Genomic DNA, 22,291 nt, shown 5'->3' on the forward strand with positions numbered 1-22,291 from the left:
GAAGCCTAATGGTTCAACACAATCATACACCGAGATCTTTTGCATCAGAACACAGAAGTACAGAAAGATCTCTTTCATCCGGAAAGCCACTGTGGATTGAAAAAATATCCAGCTGCTATGAAGTGGAAATTAGCAAGGAGGAGAGTCATGCTAGGCAAGGAGAAAGTAAGAAGGTAGGAAGAGTGCTGCTGGATCTGCCCACCCATTTTGCAAAATGTGGCCATTGCTTCTTCTCTCCACAGCGCCTCTTACTTTGAGTGTATTGTGTTAGCTAATGAAGCCCCACCTCTTTCCCTCACTTTAAGGAAGAAAAAGGGGGCCCTTCTTCAGATCTGGTTGAGATGGACAAGGAGAGTGTCTGTTCTACCACAAACACATCTCCAGAGTGATCATGAATGGCTGGGTGAGATTTTTGTCCACTCAGTTTCCTGATCTGGAATTGGGGGGGGGGGGATATCACCTTCTGCGCAGGGTGCAACTGAAGTGGAATGTGGGGCTGTGTGGTCCCCTGATCCACTGGGTCCTTCCTTCCTTCCTTCCTTCCTTCCTTCCTTCCTTCCTTCCTTCCTTCCTTCCTTCCTTCCTTCCTTCCTTCCTGTCCTCTTCTGATCCATATGCACAAGTGCATAAGACTGGTGTATACTTTCCCAATGTCGTCAACATCAGCAAATGTTCTTGCAACTCAGTTGGCATCATCAAGAGGAATCCATTCTCCATCAGCAGATAAGACAAAGCAAATCAGAATATAGATTGAAATCCTGCCCACCAGCTAATGCAGTTTGTGGGCTGTTATGAGCACATCCTGATATACTTGGGGGAAGGGGGTGTTAGTTTCAGAAGAACTGCCCCTGGTGTTCTGCAGTAAACGTACAGAGTGTTCACACCCCCAACAGTGCACTTCAAAGGCCACATCTTGTTTTTCAAGGTTGTTGTTGTTTATTCGTTTAGTCGTGTCCGACTCTTTGTGACCCCCTGGGCCAGAGCATGCCAGGCCCTACTATCTTCCACTGCCTCCCGTAGTTTGATCAAATTCATGTTGGCACCTTCGAGAACACTGTCCAACCATCTCGTCCTCTGTCGTCCCCTTCTCCCTGTGCCCTCCATCTTTCCCAACATCAGGGTGAACCTCAATATATCCCTTTGCCACTCCTTGAAGCATCCTCCCTCCCCCCCCCCGAATCGTCTTCATTAGCACATTCATTTTGATTGCAGATATCCTTCCCCAAAATGTGAGATTCGCCAACAATTTATTTTTATTTTTATTAAATTTGAATCCTGCCACCTGACCAAACTCATTAATTCTTTCCAAAACTTTTGGCAGACTTTCTAATGGATTATCTGTTGTTCTTATAAGATCACCTGCGATGATAAGATCATCTTTGTCCTTGCCACATCTACAGCACTGAACTATCTTAGCTAACCCTTTTTTATGCAACCATAAAGGGGTCCAATAAACACTAAATATTATTTTCTGTTGTATTAGTCCTAATTTTAAATCTAATAACACCTTCGGTATTGGAGCTAATATATTTCCCCAATGTCTGGGTAATAATGAAAGTTACAGTTCCTTATTCCAATCATCTCTTACAGTCTGCATATTGAACTTGTGTGTTGTTATGAAAAATAAAAATCTTCTTGTGCTCAATTTCTAGCCCCACCTGGAGACTTTTTGCCATTAATGCTTGGATATAGGCCTCTGCTTTCTTTGGTACTGTAAATTTGTGTGTTTCCTCGCCCCTTCTGACACAGAAAATAGCTGGGAATCTGACATAGAACTCCAGATTAGCCTCTTTTTGCCATGCGTCTTGTTTGGAGGGTTTCGGGTATACTTGAAATGGAGACTCCCTGAGACGCCTCCAAGAATATCAAAACTTATAGAAGAGTTGATTGCCCTCAAGGCACCTGTTATGCCTATCGGTGTGGTTGCTCGAGAGCGAACAGGCAAGATCCCTCACTGGTCTTTTCAAAGGCTTTATTATTGGTGCAAAAACGTTTACAATGCAGAACGCCTCTATTCCATGTCTGACTCAGTCACTAGCAGAATCTGAGAGTGGGCGGTCCTTAAACTTTCCCCAGCAGAGTAGTCTCTTGACCCCCATCTGACGCCTCTCCTCTGTGTGAAAACCTTACTGCGCAGGGAAGGCTTGGGTAAAGGGGGACCTCCCTCCTCCCCGCTTTGCTCAGGCAAGGTGTCCTGGCACCGCCTTGCATTTTCCAAGCCCTGCATCTCTTCCCCACTTGAGGCAGGGCTTCCCTCTTCCGCTGAGGAGGTGCTGCTTCCCACGATCTTTGGAGGCTCTCTGTAATCCAGCTGCCCTTCCACCTCTCGCCTCTGAGCTGATGGCAGTTCCCACAGCACCATATTGCCAATGTGTCAAAGGTCTCAGCCAGCACTTTGAAGCGGGTGCACACATGACAGAGAAGCCACTGAGGCTGATGCAATATAGGAGCATTTATTACTGAAGCATATTTGTAGAGGCATGTACATATTTAGAAAGGTATGCTTCCACATCAGAATGACAAAAAGGTCGAGGATCTGCTCATTGTCCAGTAGAACTCTCACCTCATTCCCCATCATCTTATATATATTATACGAGGGATGGGGCACCTGCAAGGCTGTTCCCCTCCCAACTATATCCCCAATGGATTCAGGTTAAAAGAAAGGAGATCCCAACTAAACACAAAGAATAACTTTCTGAGTGTAAGAATTATTTGACAGTGGAATGGACGCCCTCAGAAGGTGGTGAATTCTTCTTCCTTGGAGGTTTCAAAGCAGAGGTTGGATGACCGCCTGCCAGGGATGCTTTTGTTGTGATTCCTGCATTGCAGGGGGATTGGCCAAGATGACCCTCAGGGTCCCTTCCACTTCCACAATTTTATGGTTCTGTGTAACATTAGGTAAAGGTAAAGGGACCCCTGACCATTAGGCCCAGTCGTGGCCGACTCTGGGGTTGCGGCGCTCATCTCACTTTATTGGCCGAGGGAGCCGGTGTACAGCTTCTGGGTCATATGGCCAGCATGACCAGAGCAGCACACGGAATTGCCGTTTGCCTTCCCGCCGGAGCGGTACCTATTGATCTACTTGTACTTTGACGTGCTTTCGAACTGCAAAGTTGGCAGGAGCAGGGTCCGAGCACTGGGAGCTCACCCTGTCACGGGGATTCAAACCGCCGACCTTCTGATCGGCAAGTCCTAGGCTCTGTGGTTTAACCCACAGCGCCACCCGCTTCCCAGTTGTGTAACATTAGATGTGGACAATGGGACAATTGGGAGCTGAACGTGAGCTCCTAATTAATCCTTTGCAGGCAGGAATGGGGACAGCAAGCACTCCTTGAATTGGTTGCATTACAGATTTCCCCCCATAGATTTCTCTTACAGATTTGAAAGTGCATCTCCTCTTTACCACTGATCGGTGCTAAGAGCAAGCCCCATTGGGAACGTCCTACTGCCGCCAAGGAGGGGGGCTTGCTCTCATCTAATTAGTGCTGGACCAAAGCCCCTTTGGAGACACCCTTTCAGCAACAAGCAGCTGGTTTGGGCTGAGACCACAGCTTCAAGGGCGCTGGCTGCAAGTCCCACTTTGTCTTTTTGCAGGTGTGGTTTGGATTCAAGCCACACCCGCAAACAGACTTTTCTTCTCTGCAGATGGTTTGCTTTCAGCAACTCACTTCCACGTCTTTATGTAGTTGGTGGGGGAGGTTGGATCCAGCCCAACTATCAGAACTGGTTTCCCAGGGCATTGACACAAGAGTGCATTGGTTCATTACAGAGTAAAAGGGACCAGTTCCATATCCCAACCAGCTTACAATCTGAAAAAAGGTACAAAAGACAGAGGGGAAGTGAGTGAGGATAAGTAAATAAAGTAAATAAAGTAATTGACTCTTGTTTCAGGGGCATGTGTTTAAATTCACAACGGGATGAAGCAGTGTGACGCAGCAGCTAAAAAAGCCAATGCAATTCTGGGCTGCATCAATAGGAGTATAGCATCTAGATCAAGGGAAGTAATAGTGCCACTGTATTCTGCTCTGGTCAGACCTCACCTGGAGTACTGTGTCCAGTTCTGGGCACCACAGTTCAAGAAGGACACTGACAAACTGGAACGTGTCCAGAGGAGGGCAACCAAAATGGTCCAAGGCCTGGAAACGATGCCTTATGAGGAACGGCTAAGGGAGCTGGGCATGTTTAGCCTGGAGAAGAGGAGGTTAAGGAGTGATATGATAGCCATGTTCAAATATATAAAAGGATGTCACATAGAGGAGGGAGAAAGGTTGTTTTCTGCTGCTCCAGAGAAGCGGACACGGAGCAATGGATCCAAACTACAAGAAAGAAGATTCCACCTAAACATTAGGAAGAACTTCCTGACAGTAAGAGCTGTTTGACAGTGGAATTTGCTGCCAAGGAGTGTGGTGGAGTCTCCTTCTTTGGAGGTCTTTAAGCAGAGGCTTGACAACCATATGTCAGGAGTGCTCTGATGGTGTTTCCTGCTTGGCAGGGGGTGGGACTCGATGGCCCTTGTGGTCTCTTCCAACTCTATGATTCTATGATTCTATGATCTATTAGGGAAGGGGAGACTGCTGTCCTCCTGACGTTGGTGGACTCCCACTTTCATCATGGCCAATTGTCTAGGATGGTGCTAGTGGTGCTCAAGCAACATCTGAAAGGCCACAAAGGTTCTTCATCCTGGGCTCCCTGGGAAGGGGGCTCTTGCTACTTGCAGTATTCAGTCAGAGAGAGCGAAGAGGTTACTCGGGCTCAGACTTTGGCTCATGTTCACAAATGTAACCATATTTTTTATTGCAATGCTGAGCTCTAAATAGCATAAAACCTGGAAAGAAAAAGAGAAACCAGCTCACGGAGAGTCAACAGCAGACACCAGGGGCTCCATGGCATGTGGCTGCCAGTGGGACCCCACACCCCAAAACACATACATGCACACCTGTCAGGGAACTGACATCAGAGCGAGAGGCGAAGGGGAGGCTCTCTGATGATGCGGGAGAAGGACCCAGCAACAGGGGGAGAAACAGCCCAGTAGAGGGGGAAGCAATTCAGCGCAACACCAGGGATAGAGGGGGGCTGATGGTGGAATCGGAGAGAGGGCTCCAGGATTCTTCACTGGACATCAGTGAGGAGAGCCCAGGTCCTCCGCTGCCCATGCCCTCCCTGCGCAGGAGGCTCCCGCGTAGTGAGAGAAGGCGGAGACTGGGCATCAAACAACTTTGATGCTGGAAGAGGTTCAAGAAACGCCCACTGACGGATTCTGCCAGCAATTGAGGCAGCCACTATGAGAAGGGGCTGCGCAGTCAGAAAGGTTTAACAAGGCAAATTAGCCTAGAGAGGCACCAGTTTATGCACGAGTAACTCATATCTACTACAACACCCACCCCATCGTTGCCACAAATAATTTCCTCATTCAGAAGAGGCCCAACCACCCAGCCAACACTATGGTGGACGCTATGGTCTTTGCAGTCAATATGAGTTGTCTTGGGAAGGCTAGATACATGCTAGGCAGTTGAGAAATATTTCAATCAAGCAGATGAAAGGGCACCAAAGGAAGTCCTTCTCTCATGACTTCTTGGCCTAAGAGCAGGCAAGAAGCACACCTCATACCTACAGTAGAAATTAAGGGAATACTGGCACCTCCCTGCATCAAGCATGGAAGCTCCAAAGTACCAGTTCTGAGAACTAACCCTTACCATCCACGCGAAACCAGGAGGCACATCTCCTGAGACCAGGATGTTCAGCCCATGGTTTGAATGCAGCTGGAGAGCTATCTGTCCACTCCCAATTTCCATCCTGTAGGGATAAGAGAGGTGGGATGCTCTTTAGAAAGAACAGATCACAAGGAGAAACTTCCAAGGACACAACACGCTCCTTGATGATTCCACCCAAACAGGAAATGTAAAGAGAAGGATGGAGATTTTTCCCCCACATGTGGTGGACATGCGAAAAAATGAAACAATTTTGGGAATTGATTTACAACGAACTGAAAAAGATGTTCAAATATACCTTCCCAAAAAAGCCAGAAGCCTTTTTGCTAGGCTTGATGGGAGAGGAAATAGAAAAGGTAGATCAAAGACTATTTATGTACGCTACAACTGCCACCAGAACTTTGTTAGCCTAAATGGAAAGCACAAGAATTACCAACAGTGGAGGAGTAGCAGACGAAGATGGTGGATTATGTGGAACTAGCAAAACTGACCTACAGGATTCGTAATCAGGAGGAAACAAAGAGATTGGAGTACAGTGGTACCTCGGGATGTGAACGGGATCCATTTCAGAGCCCCGTTCACATCCTGAACAGAACGTACGACACGACTGCGCATCTGTGCGTGCGCGGGTCGCATTTTGCCGCTTCTGCGCATGCGCTGATGTCATTTTGACCGTCTGGGCATGCGCGAGCAGCGAAACCCGGAAGTAAAGTGCTCCGTTACTTCCGGGTCGCTGCGGAGCGCAACCCGAAAATACTTAACCTGAAGCATATTTATCTCGAGGTATGACTGTAAATTTGTGGACTAGATAAGTAATAACTGAAGACGTTAGCAGGATTGAAATAAATCTTATGACGTGGACTGGATATTATTAAGGAATTGTGGGAAAGGGATTAAAGTAAGAAAACCTATTGAAGGGAGGGAGGGAAATCAGTGCTCCATAGGGCGTTGAGAAAGAAAGTGGGTATATGATTTTGGAACATTATTGTATTTTGTTTGTTTATGTGAAATGAAAAACTAATAAAAAGCATATTAAAAAAAGAAAGAAAGATGATTCCACCCAAACAAACCACAGACAAGATTATTTGAGTTGCAGAACATCAGCTAGGGTCCCACCATGACTCTTTTGTGGTCAAGTATATTGAATGCCGAAGAATTGATGCTTTTGAATTATGGTGCTCCTGGAGGAGACTCTTGAGAGTCCCATGGACCGCAAGAAGATCAAACCTCTCCATTCTGAAGGAAATCAGCCCTGAGTGCTCACTGGAAGGATGGATCCTGAAGCTGAGGCTCCAAGACTTTGGCCACCTCATGAGAAGAGAAGACTCCCTGGAAAAGACCCTGATGCTGGGAAAGATGGAGGGCACAAGGAGAAGGGGACGACAGAGGACGAGATGGTGGGACAGTGTTCTCGAAGCTACAAACATGAGTCTGACCAAACTGCGGGAGGCAGTGGAAGAAAGAAGTGCCTGGCATGCTCTGGTCCAGGGGATCACGAAGAGTCAGACACAACTAAACGACTAAATAACAACATGTTGAATGCTGAGAACGCTCTCCTCGTATGTCCTTTACACTCTCCACCACCAGCCAGAGGAAACTCATTTCCATCCCTGGGCATACTAAGTCATGCAGGATTCCCCTTCGGATCTTCCTTCTCAACTTGGGATGGTTGGATAGTTGGAATGGAGGAGGAAGCAGGGAAGGTGGTGGTGATGGGGAAACCAGGCACAGTTCAGCTCCCCATCTAGTAGATCTTTGAGTGCCCAGAAGAATAGCATCCAAACAGGGGTACCCATTTGCAGTCAAAAACTAAAACAAGAATGAGCAATGGAAGTGACTGTATTCTCAGGTGTTCCTCAGTTGACTTTCAATCTTCACATAATGTTCGCATGCTATTTTGGAAATGTGTCTTTGGCGGGTAGGAATTGTTGCCCTTAACATCTCAAAGACATCAACCGGGGAAGTTTCCTAGAACAGCCTCCCCACTGAATTCTTTTATTATCAGCTCTGACAGTGCAGACGGAGGGGGAGGAGATAGCCTTGGGGACTCACAAAATCTAGGTCAGAGAATCCGATCCAGACATGTTCGTGTTTTGACTGTTTAATGATTTTAGCCAAGAAATGCAGTTCTTCCACATCAAGGATAGAGGCAAGGTGACCATTGGTGCCAAACTTTGTGCAGAGGTCCTAAGAAGAAAAGAAAAGGAAAAGAATGAGTTTTATGCAGCTGGACTTCCTATGAAATCTCTTAAAAGTCTGGCTCAACATTGAATATTGTACTGGCAATACAGTGGTACCTTGGTTTTTCAACAGCTTAGTTCACGAACAACTTGGAATTTTGTTATGTACTGAGTTGAATAGGATCCAAAAGGCAGCAGTCTGATTGGTCCTAGAACAATAGGATTCAGAATGCAGCAATCTGATTGGTCCACAGGAGCCACTCGATCCAGCTCCAGGTGGAAGTGAATCCACAACCTGATTGGCCTACAGGTGAATCCCGAAATTAGCCAATCACGTGGGGCCCATTGTGTAAATAATGTCTATAAAGCAGACATTCTGGGGGAACTTCCATTTCCTCCTTACCACTATGAGCTGAATAAAGAGCATGAAATCCACTCTTGACTCCAAGTATATTTCAAATTTGAATGCTGCAAACCTGGAAGTAGGTGTTCCGGTTTGTGAACTTTGCCTCAGAAGCCAAACGTGCTCCGTTTTGAGTCCCGAACTTCCGATTTTACTGTTGCACTGCTCATTTGTGTGTTCCCCTGTGACGTTACCATATATGAGAGAGTGCTGGAGGGGAAATAGTTAAATAGGTTGCACAGACAGGACCCAGGGGGGTGGAGTCAGTGGGTCTATAAAGGAGTTCTGGGAGGAGTTCTGGCAGTTAGTTCGTTGGGAGTTGTGGGTGGGTAGTTGGTTGGTTTGAGTGGGTTGGCTGGCTGGGAAAGGCAGTTGGTAATAGAGAGACAGTTAGGGCAGTTGCTCCTTGAGTGTGGGGAGGTAGCAGAGATAGAGAGAGGAACATAAGACTAAGAAAGTAAAGAGGAACACCGTTTGGAACGCTGTACAAGTTTTGTTTTATGTCTGAAATAAAATACACTCTTTTTTATTAATTGAAAATCTGACTGAGACTGAAGTGAGTTTATCAAGGAGGACCTGGTTGGTGGCAGCGGATTAGTGGTGTACGGGTCAATAGTCCGTGAGATGACCGGGGGCTCCGTACGAACGCCACAAAATTGGTGGCAGCAGCGGGATTTGATAAGTCTAAGAGCCTGTGAGGGGAAGCAATACACCTGGAGAGGGGCAGGGTAAGATCGGTGAAGTGATTACCTGGCCTGAGGGTTTGATTGAGGATAAACCCCAGATTGTCGTGTGGCTGAGATAACAGTAAGAGCAAGAGATCTCAAAGGACTGTTCTGGCGGAGGCTTAGGCTCAGGGTCAGAGGAAGTAATCTTGAAAGGTTAGAGGGGAAAAAACCTAAAGCTATATTTTGAGGACCAGGGTCTTGGAAAGCCAAGCCGGGAGGAACAGTGCTGAGAGTGAAAGTCTCTTATTTAATTAGTGCAAAATACTGACTCAACCAAGAAGACCAAGCACCCCATGAGAGAAAACCCACATGAAAGCTCGGGAGAAGAGAATGGGAATCCCCAGGGGGAAGAAACCAGAATAGAAGAGATGACTAAAACCCCACCTGAAGTAGAAGTTCCACAGTTTTCAGAGGATTTTGAAAAGTGGAAATTAGTTCAAGAATATAACTTGAAATTAGAGCTTGATAAAAATAGAACTGAGCAAGAAAAATTTAGGCTGGAGCAGGAATTAGAAAAAGAAAAATTGAGGGCTGAACAATTGAGGCTTGAGCAAGAAATTGAACAATTTAGGCTTGAGCAAGAATGGGAAAAAGAAAAATTGAGGACTGAGCAGGAAAGGGAACAGCAGCGGTTTCAGTTAGAGATGAGACGGTTTGAATTAGCGGTTTTAGAAAATCGTAATAATAGTAATAACACCAATGGACAGAATCAAATGAATATAATTTAAAATGCTTTCCCGAGTTTAGAGATAAGGATAGCCCAGAAGCATTTCTAGTATCCTTCGAGAGAGCCTGTCACGATTTTCAAGTAAGAGAGGAAGATAAAATGATGATCTTGAGAGCTAGGATAAGCGGTCCTCTAGCCGAATTATACGCTCAAATGACTGAGGAACAATCCCGAAATTTTGAGGTGTACAAGCAGTTAGTATATACATGCTTTGGAATTACCTCAGAGCAGTTGAGGAAAAAATTTAGAAGTGTGACAAAGGTGAGGGAGGAAACCTATGCGCAGATGGCGACAAAGATAAAAACTTACCTCACGAGATGGTTAGAGCAAGAGAATGCAGACACAGTATCTAAGATTAGAGAAGTGAAGGCGTTGGAGCAATTTTACGACACAATAAATGGCCAATTGAAGTACCTGATAATAATAATAATAATAATAATAATAATAATAATAATAATAATAATAATAATAAAAAATTTTATTTATATCCCGCCCTCCCCAGCCGAAGCCGGGCTCAGAGCGGCTAACATCAAATGTATAATACATTAACATAAAATCAGGCAATCAATTAAAATAAATCCTCAAATCAGATCAGGATCAGAATAAAATCCAATCAGATGGCAACCCGCAGATTAGGGTTGGGGACCTTAAATGCTCACCAGGCCCAATTGTTTGTGCTGAACTTATATGGGCCTGTGAGAAAAAATTGGGAGGTCATTTTCATGCAAGTTCTTATGAAAGGGGGGATGGAGTCAGACTGAACCCCGACCAAAGGCCTGGCAGAACAGCTCTGTCTTGCAGGCCCTGCGGAAAGATGTCAAGTCCCGCAGGGCCCTAGTCTCTTGTGACAGAGCGTTCCACCAGATTGGAGCCACAGCCGAAAAAGCCCTGGCTCTAGTTGAGGCCAGCCTAACCTCCCTGTGGCCTGGGACCTCCAAGATGTTTTTGTTTGAAGACCGTAAGTTTCTCTGTGGGACATACCAGGAGAGGCGGTCCCGCAGGTACGAGGGTCCTAGGCCATATAGGGCTTTAAAGGTTAAAACCAGCACCTTAAACCTGATCCTGTACTCCACTGGGAGCCAGTGCAGCTGGTGTAGCACCGGGTGAATGTGATCCCGCAGCGAAGACCCCGTAAGGAGTCTCGCCGCGGCATTCTGCACCCGCTGGAGTTTCTGGGTCAGTCTCAAGGGCAGCCCCACATAGAGCGAGTTACAATAATCCAGTCTGGAGGTGACCGTCTCGTGGATCACAGTGGCTAGGTCAGGGTGGGAGAGGTAAGGAGCCAACTGCTTAGCTTGGCGGAGATGAAAAAATGCCGCCTTTGTTGTAGCTGCAATCTGCGCCTCCATTGAAAGGGAGGTGTCGAAGATTACACCCAAACTTTTAACAGACGGTGCTGGCACTAATTGCACCCCCGCAAGAGATGGGAGTTGTCCCCCCAATCCCATATCGTCCCTTCCCAGCCAAAGGACCTCTGTCTTCGAAGGATTTAGATCAACCGGCTCCCACATAACCATCCAGCCACAGCTTCCAAACATCTGGTCAGTGTGTCTGGGGCCGATAGAAGAAAGGAACCCCAAGACAATAGAGGAAGCAGCGGGTTTAGCCGATAAAATAAATGAAATCAGAGACCATGGATTTGATGGGCCAATATTTGGTGGGAGATATTGGGAAACAAACAAAAATAAATTTCAGCAAACCAAAGGATTACCTCAGAAACCGATAAGAGAAGCAGCCCCTCCTCAAAAAGCCCACATGAGAAGGCACACACCCATACAGAGTTTTCTGAGGGAAAAGTCAATAAAACAAGTTGCTGGGGCTACCTTTGAAGGTGACCCGGAAACTACAACTAATCCAGAACGCGGCAGCTAGACTGGTGACTGGGAGCGGCCGCAGAGACCACATAACACTGGTCTTGAAAGACCTACGTTGGCTCCCAGTACATTTCTGAGCACAATTCAACATATTGATGCTGACCTTTCAAGCCCTAAACGGCCTCGGTCCAGTATATCTGAAGGAGCGTCTCCACCCCCATCGTTCTGCCCGGACACTGAGGTCCAGCTCCGAGGGCCTTCTGGCGGTTCCCTCCCTGCAAGAAGCCAAGTTACAGGGAACCAGGCAGAGGGCCTTCTCGATAGTGGCACCCGCCCTGTGGAACGCCCTCCCACCAGATGTCAAAGAGAACAACTACCAGACTTTTAGAAGACATCTGAAGGCAGCCCTGTTTCGGGAAGCTTTTAATGTTTGATGTATTATAGTATTTTAATATTCTTTTGGAAGCCGCCCAGAGTGGCTGGGGAAGCCCAGCCAGATGGGCGGGGTATAAATAATAAATTATTATTATTATTATTATTATTATTATTATTATTATTATTATTTATGCAGGACCCAAATACATTTCATGCTGGAGATGTGGAAAGTTAGGGCATAAAAGTTATGATTGTAAGCCAGGAAAAGAAACATCTAGTTATAGCAGCACACAGAAAGAGACATCTTGTATGCAGCCTGTGGAGCAGGGCCCAACTAGTCAGGTTGTCAAGGGAACGGCCATGCCCACTAGGCCCGAGCCTGCTGAGGTAGTAGAGGCCCTGTTATGCGATTCAACAAGATAATCTCTTGTTAAAGAAGGCTGGAGAGTATATCTGGATAGACGGAAAAAGATATCTCGGGTTAAAGGACACGGGATCACAAGTCACCATAGTCCACCCGGAAATAATCAGGGATGAGGCCAGAATTCCAGGAAAAGTAATGAAATTAAAAGGACTTTCGAAACAGGCAGAGATCCTAAAGGTGGCGGAAATAGATGTCGGGTTCAAAAACTGGGCAGGGAAGAGGCAGGTAGCCCTTTGGGAAGAAATTCCCGCCCCTGTGCTCATTGGTTGGGACATTTTAGAACATGTGCAGAGTTCGTTCATAGTTACCAGAGCAAAAGGGAGCCCACAGTCACCTAATCCTGAGGGGGTGGATACAGTAGCAGAGGAAGACAATGCTGAAGGACAGCAAGGGGATGATCAGTGTGAGGAAGGAAAAGACACCTTTTTGTTTCCTTTGACTAAAAGTCAAACCCCGAGTTTTGCCAAAAAGCAGAGAGGCCGTTATCTCCAGAGTGCCCAGAACGGTTTTGTTTGAGCAAGGGCCTTTTATATCGAGAAGTCCTTGACCCACCATGCAGGGGGGTGAAGAAGTGAAAAGACGGTAATCCCACATGAATACCGAGGCAAAATCCTGCAGCACGCTCACAACAGTGTATTTGGAGCGCATATGGGTATTACACGTACAAAACAGAGGGTGGCTCAAAATTTTTATTGACCAGGAATGGGGAAACAAATAAAACAATACTGTCAAGCCTGTGACATATGTCAGAGACGAGGCACCAGGCAAGACAAAACAAAAGCCAAAATGAATGAAGTAAATTATGTGATCCAGCAAGGAGTGGAAGGGCAAAAAGTGGTGCATGTAAATATGATCAAACCGTATTTTAGAACAGAAAAATGGACACTGTATGCCTTATGAGAGGATCCATGTGCTGGGGGAACAAGAGAGAGTCGCAGAGTAGATTAACAGACATAAAATTGGCTCCGACTTTAACCCTTAAACAGCCAGAGGAAGCAAAACAGATCTTGCTGGAATATGAATCCTTGTTCAGTAATATTTGTTACGGTAAAATCTGGGTGCAAGGCTGCTCTGCCACCCAGCTCATCGGACTAAGTCCGTGGGTCCCTGCGGAGGAAAATGAGCTCAGCCAGAGACAGGAGCAAACTGCAGAAGGTCCAAGTTTATTGCGCAACAGGTTCAAGGCGAGATTGAACAGCGAGAAAGGGGTGGCATGAACTTTTGAAATTTCCCTCCATGTCCCAGAATACAGTGCAAAATACATCCCAGTTACATCATGAATACATTAAGAAGAGGTTGGGTTACACAGATTACATCATGAATACATTAAGAAGAGGTTGGGTTACACAGATTACATCATGAATACATTAAGAAGAGGTTGGGTCACACAGGATTAACATATGGAGGAGGGAGGGGGGAATATGCAGAGCTGGAGATATGCGCAGATAAGCACATCCTGAGAAGACAATGGTCCATGTATGCATGGTCTGCCACCTGGCCTTGCCCGAGGAAAGGCTTGGCAGAGTGATTTGACAGGATTAGGGTCTTGACACCTTGCTTGAGGGATTATGGAGGACAGGGGAGGTGTCATGGAGTCCTAGAGAAATTGAGCAAATTGACATGTTGATTTTCTATGAATTTTATAGATTTTAGTCCCTTTTGACATTGACAATTGGAAATAAATGGATATATTGTAGCGAAGGAGGAGGTGAAGAAGACATGCCCCCCCCCTCCGTATCATATTCCAGGAGTGGCCAAAGGTGTGGAACATCGGATCGACACAGGGGAAGCCAAACCCATTGTTGTGAACCCCTACCGCGTAACAGGAGGACGCTTCAAACACCGGAAACGGGGCCGTCTTATGCCAGCCAGGACCAGAAGGAGACCTACAACCAATCACCTACATCAGCAAGAAGTTACTGCCTAGGGAAAAGCACCTCTCGACGGTTGAGAAAGAATCATTGGACATTGTGGCGGATGCCTTATCACGAAAACCAGAGAGTGAAGGATGAACAAAGACAATCAACCATTTGCTTGTTTATGTATGTATGTATGTATGTATGTATGTATGTATGTATGTAGATAAAAAACAAAACCACATACAAAACTGTTTGATCAGGAGTGTAACTTTAAGAAGTTAACCCTCCTGAATTGAAACTTCTTAAGGGGGGAGGTATGTGACTTTACCATATATGAGAGAGTGCTGGAGGGGAAATAGTTAAATAGGTTGCACAGACAGGACCCAGGGGGGTGGAGTCAGTGGGTCTATAAAACTGGTTCTGGGAGGAGTTCTGGCAGTTAGTTCGTTGGGAGTTGTGGGTGGGTAGTTGGTTGGTTTGAGTGGGTTGGCTGGTTGGGAAAGACAGTTGGTAATAGAGAGACAGTTAGGGCAGTTGGTCCTTGAGTGTGGGGAGGTAGCAGAGATAGAGAGAGGAACATAAGACTAAGAAAGTAAAGAGGAACACTGTTTGGAATGCTGTAATAGTTTTGTTTTAAGTCTGAAATAAAAGACACTCTTCTTTATGAACTGAAAAGCTGACTGAGACTGAAGTGATTTTACCAGGGAGGACCTGGTTGGTGGCAGCGGATTAGTGGTGTACAGGTCAATAGTCCGTGAGACGACCGGGGGCTCCGTACGAACGCCACAGTCACTCCTGGCACCGTTCCCGGCTCTGTGCATCAGCGCAGTCAGAATAGTTGCAACCTGGTTGGATGCGCCATCCCGTCTCTTACTCGGGACTGACAAGGCCATCTTTTACTGAGAAGGGGAGAAGGCTTTGTTTATTTCAGCTACTTTGTGTTATACAGCAAAAGCTAATGCATTTTAGGTTTGCATCCTCAAAGAAAGAAATACAGCTCAAGCGGATGTATTTTAGTTACTGAATCTTCAAAGAAAGAATTTGGGAAGTCTTGGGGCCTAGTTGGGCCTAGTTGGTGACTACACAGTTGGTGACTACACAGGCCTAGGTGGGGTAACCTGTCCCTTCAATATCAACAAAGGTAAGTTTGATCAAGAGTTAGACAAGGTGCCGGACACAGTTTGAATGAGTTTTCTGTTTGTGGCTTCTGTAGTAGATCCTGTACATAGCTCTCTCAATTTAGAATGTAGAATGGTTTGGTAGCGTTTTGTGTGCTGCTTATGTGCTGCTTACTTTATACTGGTCTACTACGAGAATTGGCAGCATAGGTTCATTTCATCAGTAAATGAATCTACCTTTGGCTTTCTAAGGCTGCCAAAAGGTGTTCCTTCCCTCAAGAAGGCAGAAACCACCTCAGAGATGAAAAGTTACAGTACCCGTCTCTGGGGAGTAGACGCCAGTGTCGCCAACTATTTCTCTGTTTAAGACAAGGGAGAGTTGACATATCAGAACAAGGCTGGTGCAAAGGAGGCTGACCCTGGGGTCGGAGGAAGGCTGCATCTGCTTCTAGAGACAGAAAACACAAAACACACAATTGCTAGGCTGAGTTTTCTGTATTCATCAGTCAGAAGGCAAGGCATTCTCTTTCTTTCCAGCAGGACAATGCGCACCTATTTCACCCACAGAGAACAAAGTGAGGAGCTACACATTGTTGTTGTTTAGTCGTTTAGTCGTGTCCGACTCTTCGTGACCCCCTGGACCAGAGCACGCCAGGCACTGCTGTCTTCCACTGCCTCCCGCAGTTTGGTCAAACTCATGCTGGTAGCTTCGAGAACACTGTCCAGCCATCTCATCCTCTGTCGTCCCCTTCTCCTTGTGCCCTCCATCTTTCCCAACATCAGGGTCTTTTCCAGGGAGTCTTCTCTTCTCATGAGGTGGCCAAAGTCTTGGAGCCTCAGCTTCAGGATCTGTCCTTCCAGTGAGCACTCAGAGCTGATTTCCTTCAGAATGGATACGTTTGATCTTCTTGCAGTCCATGGGACTCTCAAGAGTCTCCTCCAGGAGCTACACATACTCAAGTTCAAATCATTTTACTTTATAGATTAATCAACTCTTTCATTTGATGGGGAACAGGGTCATGATATGCAAAGGTACCCCATTGTTAGTGTGCTGCTTACCTTAGAAATGTAGCTGTGATCCAATGGCCAGCATGGAGAGTCAAAGAGATCAGAAGGGGGATGATAACTCACCTGGTTTATCAGTTTCTCTCTCTCTCTCTGAGCTGATGATTCTGCCTTATTCAAAGTGATGACTGTGGAACAACTCCAGGGTAGAAAACTGGTGTTCCTCAGTTATTTATAGCCTGATAGGTGGGCAATGGCATGTGGTGGGAGACACTTGGCAGGACAAGGGAAGGCTAACGGTTCAACCCAAACATACACCTAGATCTTTTGCATCTGAACATGAAAGAACTCAGAGATGTATTTCATCTGAAAGCTGTCGTGGATTGTCAAATCCATGCTTTGAAATGAGCAAAGAGGCAGAGAGCCATCCCAGATGAGGAGAAAGGAAGAAGGTGGAATGAGTCCTGTTGGTTCTGCCCACCCATTTTGAAAAATGTGGTCATTGCTGCTTCTCTCCCCTGCTCCTCTTATTTTGAATAATTTGCTCCAGCTAATGAAGCCCCCCCACCCCTTTCCCTCACCCTGAGTGAGTGGTCCGTCTTCAGAGTGAGGCAATCTGGATGAGATGGCCCAGGAGAGTTTATGTTCCACTAGATATCGTTAGGAGTTGGAAAACATTTGGATTAAGGAAAGAGGGAGAGCAGAGGAGGAACGGCGGCCCTGGCTGGTCTCTTGTCCTTCCTGTCTCCCTCACTGTGAGAAAAGGACAGGGGGTCCTCTCCCCTAACATGAAGGCTGAACATTCCTCCCTCTTCCAACCTTCTAGGGCAGCTAGACATTCTCCTTTTAACCTTATTTAAAGTTTAGTGGCACCTTCCTTCATGCTATCCTCCTTCCTTGCTATCCTCTTCTGCCACAAATGCAGAAGTGCATAAGACTGGTGCAAACTTTCCCACATGAAGTCACCATCAGCTAATGTTCTTGCAACACAGTTGGCATCATCAAGAGGAATCCATTCTCCATCAACAGAGAAGACAGGACATGAAACATCACATTCCTTTGCCTAATCAGAATACAGATTGAAATCCTGCCCACCAGTTGATGCATTTTGTGGGCTGTTACGAGCACATCCTGATATACTCAGGAGGAGTTTAGTTTCAGAAGAACTTCCCCCGTCTTCTGCAGCAGAGGTACAGAGTGTTCACACCCCCAACAGTGCACTTCAAAGGCCACATCTTGCTTTTCAAGGTATATGTTATTCATATTTAGCAGATGCAGCGCTGGGGTGCAAATATCCTCCCAGGGCCCCCAAATTACCATGGATAGTGTTGGGGTGCTCGTAGCTGTGCACTGCCAGCCATCAGGGGGGCACAACTCTCCTCCATGCTGCTGAGGGAGAACAATCCCTGCAGAGGCTTGAGAGTGAAGTTGCGCCCCTCCATCTTAAACCTCTTGTTCTGGGAAAGGACCCCACTCACCTTCCTCAGCGTGAGGCAAAGGGACCAGAGACAAGCCACTGCTGCCCTTCCCTCTCTGCTCTCCCTCTTCCTACTTCAATTTTTTTGTAGCTCCTAAGTTATCTCAGAGATAATTTTCTAAGAGAATGTCTGGCCACCATGGAGACGTGGTGGTGGTGGTGGAACAGACCTTCTCTTGGGCCATTCCAGAATGCCTCACTCTGAAGAAGGACACCCTTTACATTCCTCAGAGTGAGGCAGAGACGGAAGCAATTCATTCAAAGTGTTAGGATCGTCCTACTCGTGTGTAGGACCCTGGCGGAGACACATGCCCGACTGGCAAGTTCTCTCCCTCCTGGTCTGTCGTTTGGGTGCTTCAAAAGCTTTCTTCAGCCCAAACATCACAGCAACTGATACCAAGAAGCACCAGTACACTTACAATCCTGCAGAGTATTTGCAGTTTGCGTAACAGAACTCAGTAGCACAGCATTTTGGCTAATCTACTTTATTTACATATAATACACTCGGAGCATTCTGCCTTAGCTCCTTCCTCTTTCTCATCAGACAGCAAAGAGAGAAAGAAAAAAGGACAATAGTCCCACTTCACGGAACACAGGAACACAAAACATCCTCTCTCTGTCACTTCCCACACTGAGGAATGAAAACATACACCGTCATGTGGTAGACAACAATCCCATGACTGCAAACACAGAGCAGGAATCCTAACACAAAAGTAGGAAGAGCATCAGAAAGGAGCAGCAATCACCCCATTTGGCTAATGGGAAAAGGGCACATGGGATGAGACACCACAATTCTCTCCTCCTTAGCTCCTTAGCACCAGTGTGGTTAAGAGCGGTAGTCTCGTAATCTGGTGAATCGGGTTCGCGTCTCCGCTCCTCCACATGCAGCTGCTGGGTGACCTTGGGCCAGTCACACTTCTCTGAAGTCTCTCAGCCCCACTCACCTCACAGAGTGTTTGTTGTGGGGGAGGAAGGGAAAGGAGAATGTTAGCCGCTTTGAGACTCCTTTGGGTTGTGATAAAGCGGGATATCAAATCCAAACTCTTCTCTTCTTCTCCTTCTCTCATTCTTCCGTTACTTTAAATGTTTTGAAGTTTGTAAAATTGTATGAAAAGTAGCAGGAGAGGAACAGCCTTCACCTCATCTTGTCCAATGCCTGGGCTGATGCAGCAGGACTCTTCCCATGTTCCTGCATTGTCCTCCTCTAGGGTGATTCTCCTAGCTAATTTCCACTTCATAGCAGTTGGATATTGGGCCGTCAATGGCAGCTCTCAGATGAAATAGATCTCTGTGTACTTTTGTGCTCAGATGTAAAAGATCTCAGTGTGAGTTTGGCTTCTCTTGTGCTGCCAAGTGTCTACCACCACATTCTCTCACCCACCTTTTAGGCTATAAATGCCCCATAACCACCCATTTTCTAGCCTGAAGTCTTTCAACACCCATTTGCTGGAATAAGGAACAAGAATCAACTCAGAGAGAGACAAACTGATAAACCAGGTGAGTTATCTTCCCCCTTTTGATCTCTTTGACTCTCCATCAGGGCAAGTGAAGCATGTGGAGACACTTGCCTCATGTGGGGCTCTGGTGGCATCAAAGACTTCTTTGGATGGTGTCAGGAATGAGCCAGCTCCCAGTGAAGGTTTGCAGCCAACTGCAGAAAGCAGCCAGGAACAGAGAGGCTTAGATGTTAGCCAGGCAGGAGAGAGCCAGCAGCTGCAGACTTTGGCTCTTCCTGAACTTGATGGCTGAAAGCAGGCTAGAACACAGGCAAAGCTCGCAGGAAGCACAAACAGGTGCAAACAGACTAAGAGATAGCCTCTCAGAACAGGAAGAGGTTGGAGCTGATCCACTAAGTCTGAAGAGTTGGCAAATGGGAGGGCTGCAAGATAGGAAGCAAAAGACAAGGCACAAGGGTTGTAAATTCAATATCTTCTGTTGACACCGGAAGGAGTCTTCAGAAGGGTCATCTTGATGCCAGAGGCTTTGTTAGAGCCGTCCGGAGCTATCTCTTTGTATTTGCAACAAATCTTTTTTAATTATCTACGCTTACTGTGCTATCAAGCTGGGAACTTGGACTCCTGACAGATGGTATTTTAAAAAGCAGCAGTGATGCACCACCTTCTTTTAGCCAAGATTGGAAAGCTGTTTTCTTTCAGCTTTTCTTCTTTCTCTCGCCAAGGACAGATGCAGCCCATATCCTCCAGCTGGCCCAGCCTCTTCATCACCAGCCTTGTTCTGTTCTGTGAGCTCTCGGTGGGCTCCGAGGAGAACCCATCAGGTGGTAATGTATCTTTGCATCTCACGAGTGGTAGATGTGATCTGTATGCATCTCATTCTCCAGACTTCACTACTGCACATAGCTGTCAACTTTTCCCTTTTCTTGCGAGGAATCCTATTCGGAATAAGGGAATTTCCCTTTAAAAAAGGGAAACGTTGACAGCTATGCTACTGCAATGTGCTTCCTAACCCGCTTGCAGCCATCAGCTTAAATAGCACTTGTATGTTGTACTGGCCGTACCGGCTTCCAGTACTTGTGCTGGCCGAGATTAACATTTTGGTTTTGACCTTTGAGGCCCCTGAATGAGTCAGTCCAATGCTATATCTATTGAACTTCTCATGCTTTTACCATCTTGCCTGCACACCAATTTCCCAATTAGAAGCTGTCTTGGTGTGTCCACCACCTTGACCTGTCCGGTGAGTGACCATATGAGAAAAGGCCATTTCTGTGGCGGCTCTGCATTTTTGAAGCTCCCGGTACAGCTGCAGCAGACAGCCATGCCTTTCAGAAGGCTTCAGAGAGGCACTTGTTTCAAATAGCCTTCCCCGAGTCATTTTTGCCCCACTTTTTGGAATAGCTTTCTTTATTGTTCATTTGTTTGCCCTGGCCAGGAAAACGGCATATACCGTATTTTTCTGTGTATAAAACGCCCCTGGATATAAGATGCCCCCTATTTTGGGGGACTCAAAATTAAGAAAATGGGGGGAGATTGCCAAGAGTTGTTAAGCTTTTTTGGGGGCGGATTGCCGAAAGTCGCTCACTCGATGCACTGACACTTACAATCGCACGCATTGCCAAAGCCACCAACAGACTGTCCAATCTCTGACGACAGACTCCAATCAAATGCCCAATTGCCGCAAAGGCAGACAATCGCCAACAGCACTTGCCACAATCAACAATCACCCACCCTATCGTCACTGATAATCTCCTCCTCGGGGCTGCAACCAATCACCCGTCACACCTCAGCACTACCCATGTATAGGTAAAGGTAAAGGGACCCCTGACCATTGGGTCCAGTTGTGGCTGACTCTGGGGTTGCGGCGCTCATCTTGCTTTACTGGCCGAGGGAGCTGGTGTACAGCTTCCAGGTCATGGGGCCAGCATGACTAAGCCGCTTCTGGTGAACCAGAGCAGTGCACGGAAATGCCGTTTACCTTCCCGCCAGAGCGGTACCTATTGATCTACTTGCACTTTGACGTGCTATCGAACTGCTAGGTTGGCAGGAACCCATGCATAAGACGAGACCGTATTTTCCGCTCTATAGGACGCACTTTTTCCCTCCTAAAAAGCAAGGGAAAATGTGTGTGCGTCCTATGGAGCGAATGCAGGGGGGAGGCAGGCAGGAAAAGCTCCCAAGAGCCACACACAAGCTCCGTTCGCTCTTGCGGACTTTTCCCCAGGAGGGAGAAGGGACTGACTGGCCGCATCAGTCCCTTCTCCCACCTCCTAGAAGAGCCAGCAGAAGCCGCGCAGCCCCTTTAAAGAGTGCATGGCTTCTGTGTGAGGGGCAGGGGAATTCCCCCACCTCCCGCAAAAGCAGGAAGAAGGTCTGGGAGAAGCACACAGACTGCCTGCAGCCTGTCCGCTGCTCCCCGAGCTGGGGGGGGGGGTCATATTTTTTCCCTTGATATCCCCCTCTGAAAACTAGGTGCGCCCTATGGAGCAAAAGATACGGTAATTTTTTAGTAAAAAAAAAACACCTAGTCTTATACATGGAATAATACGGTGATTTTTAAAACAACAACAACAACAAGAACAACAAAAATAAAGTGAGTGATATGGGTTGTGACTCTTCCCCACATTCTTTCAACAGGAGGTGGGGGCGGTGATCGCCCTGAGCAGATTTTATTATGCTCATTTCATGTGCAGCTATTGTCATGTTGAATGCTAATGCCCTCCCTTTCTTTTACCTCCAGGTTGTCCCCTGGACTGGCAGGGATGGGGTGATGGCTGCTATAAAGTCTTTGATGACCCACCACTTTCATGGGACGAGGCAGAAGTGAGAAGGGCATCTGGGTGCTTTTTTTGGGGTGGGGGATGAACCTAGAATAAATTTTTTTTGGGGGGGGGGAATGAACCTAGAATAAATTTGGTGCGATTAGCACGTTGAGGAGACCCTCCTTATTTCACTTGTCCTGAAATAACACACAAACCAAAACACAGCTATCTTTTGAAAGTTGCAAAGTGGCTCTCCC

At 46.7% G+C, this 22,291-nt stretch overlaps 1 protein-coding gene and 2 long non-coding RNA genes across 10 annotated transcripts in view; 1 reads left to right on the forward strand and 2 right to left on the reverse strand.

Moving 5' to 3' along the window:
• LOC308595923 overlaps nt 1-3,919 on the reverse strand; it is a 51,543-nt gene extending 47,624 nt beyond the window's left edge. Inside the window, exon 1 of the long non-coding RNA XR_014012219.1 lies at nt 3,447-3,919. This is a non-coding gene — a long non-coding RNA (uncharacterized lncRNA). The remainder of the gene's footprint in view (nt 1-3,446) is intronic.
• Nucleotides 3,920-4,717: 798 nt separating this feature from the next.
• On the reverse strand, nt 4,718-14,272 carry LOC308595887. Of its 4 annotated transcripts, none has more exons than XR_014012178.1 (3): nt 14,176-14,272; nt 5,694-5,793; nt 4,718-4,825 (listed from the first exon to the last, which is right to left on the reverse strand). It is a non-coding gene; the product is annotated as an uncharacterized lncRNA (long non-coding RNA). The 4 variants fall into 4 exon arrangements; XR_014012179.1 differs by lacking the exon at nt 14,176-14,272 and adding an exon at nt 12,668-12,831; XR_014012180.1 differs by lacking the exon at nt 14,176-14,272 and adding an exon at nt 7,761-7,779.
• Nucleotides 13,277-22,291, forward strand: part of LOC308595799 (C-type lectin LmsL-like) — a 123,580-nt gene continuing 114,565 nt past the window's right edge. For 2 of the 5 annotated variants that reach the window (XR_014012118.1, XM_081210517.1), the window contains exons 1-2: nt 19,880-20,099; nt 22,013-22,095. Coding sequence is in view for 3 of the 5 variants with exons in the window: in XM_081210517.1 (XP_081066643.1) it covers nt 19,928-20,099; nt 22,013-22,095 (255 nt within the window). In the remaining 2 variants the exon portion in view is untranslated. Of the gene's footprint in view, nt 13,407-14,110; nt 14,402-19,879; nt 20,100-22,012; nt 22,096-22,291 lie in introns of those variants that run through there. The other 3 variants (XR_014012117.1, XM_081210518.1, XM_081210519.1) reach the window with 3 other exon arrangements.

This window comes from Podarcis bocagei, assembly GCF_964188305.1.
Source record: "Podarcis bocagei genome assembly, chromosome: 10".
Taxonomy (NCBI): Eukaryota; Metazoa; Chordata; class Lepidosauria; order Squamata; family Lacertidae; genus Podarcis; species Podarcis bocagei.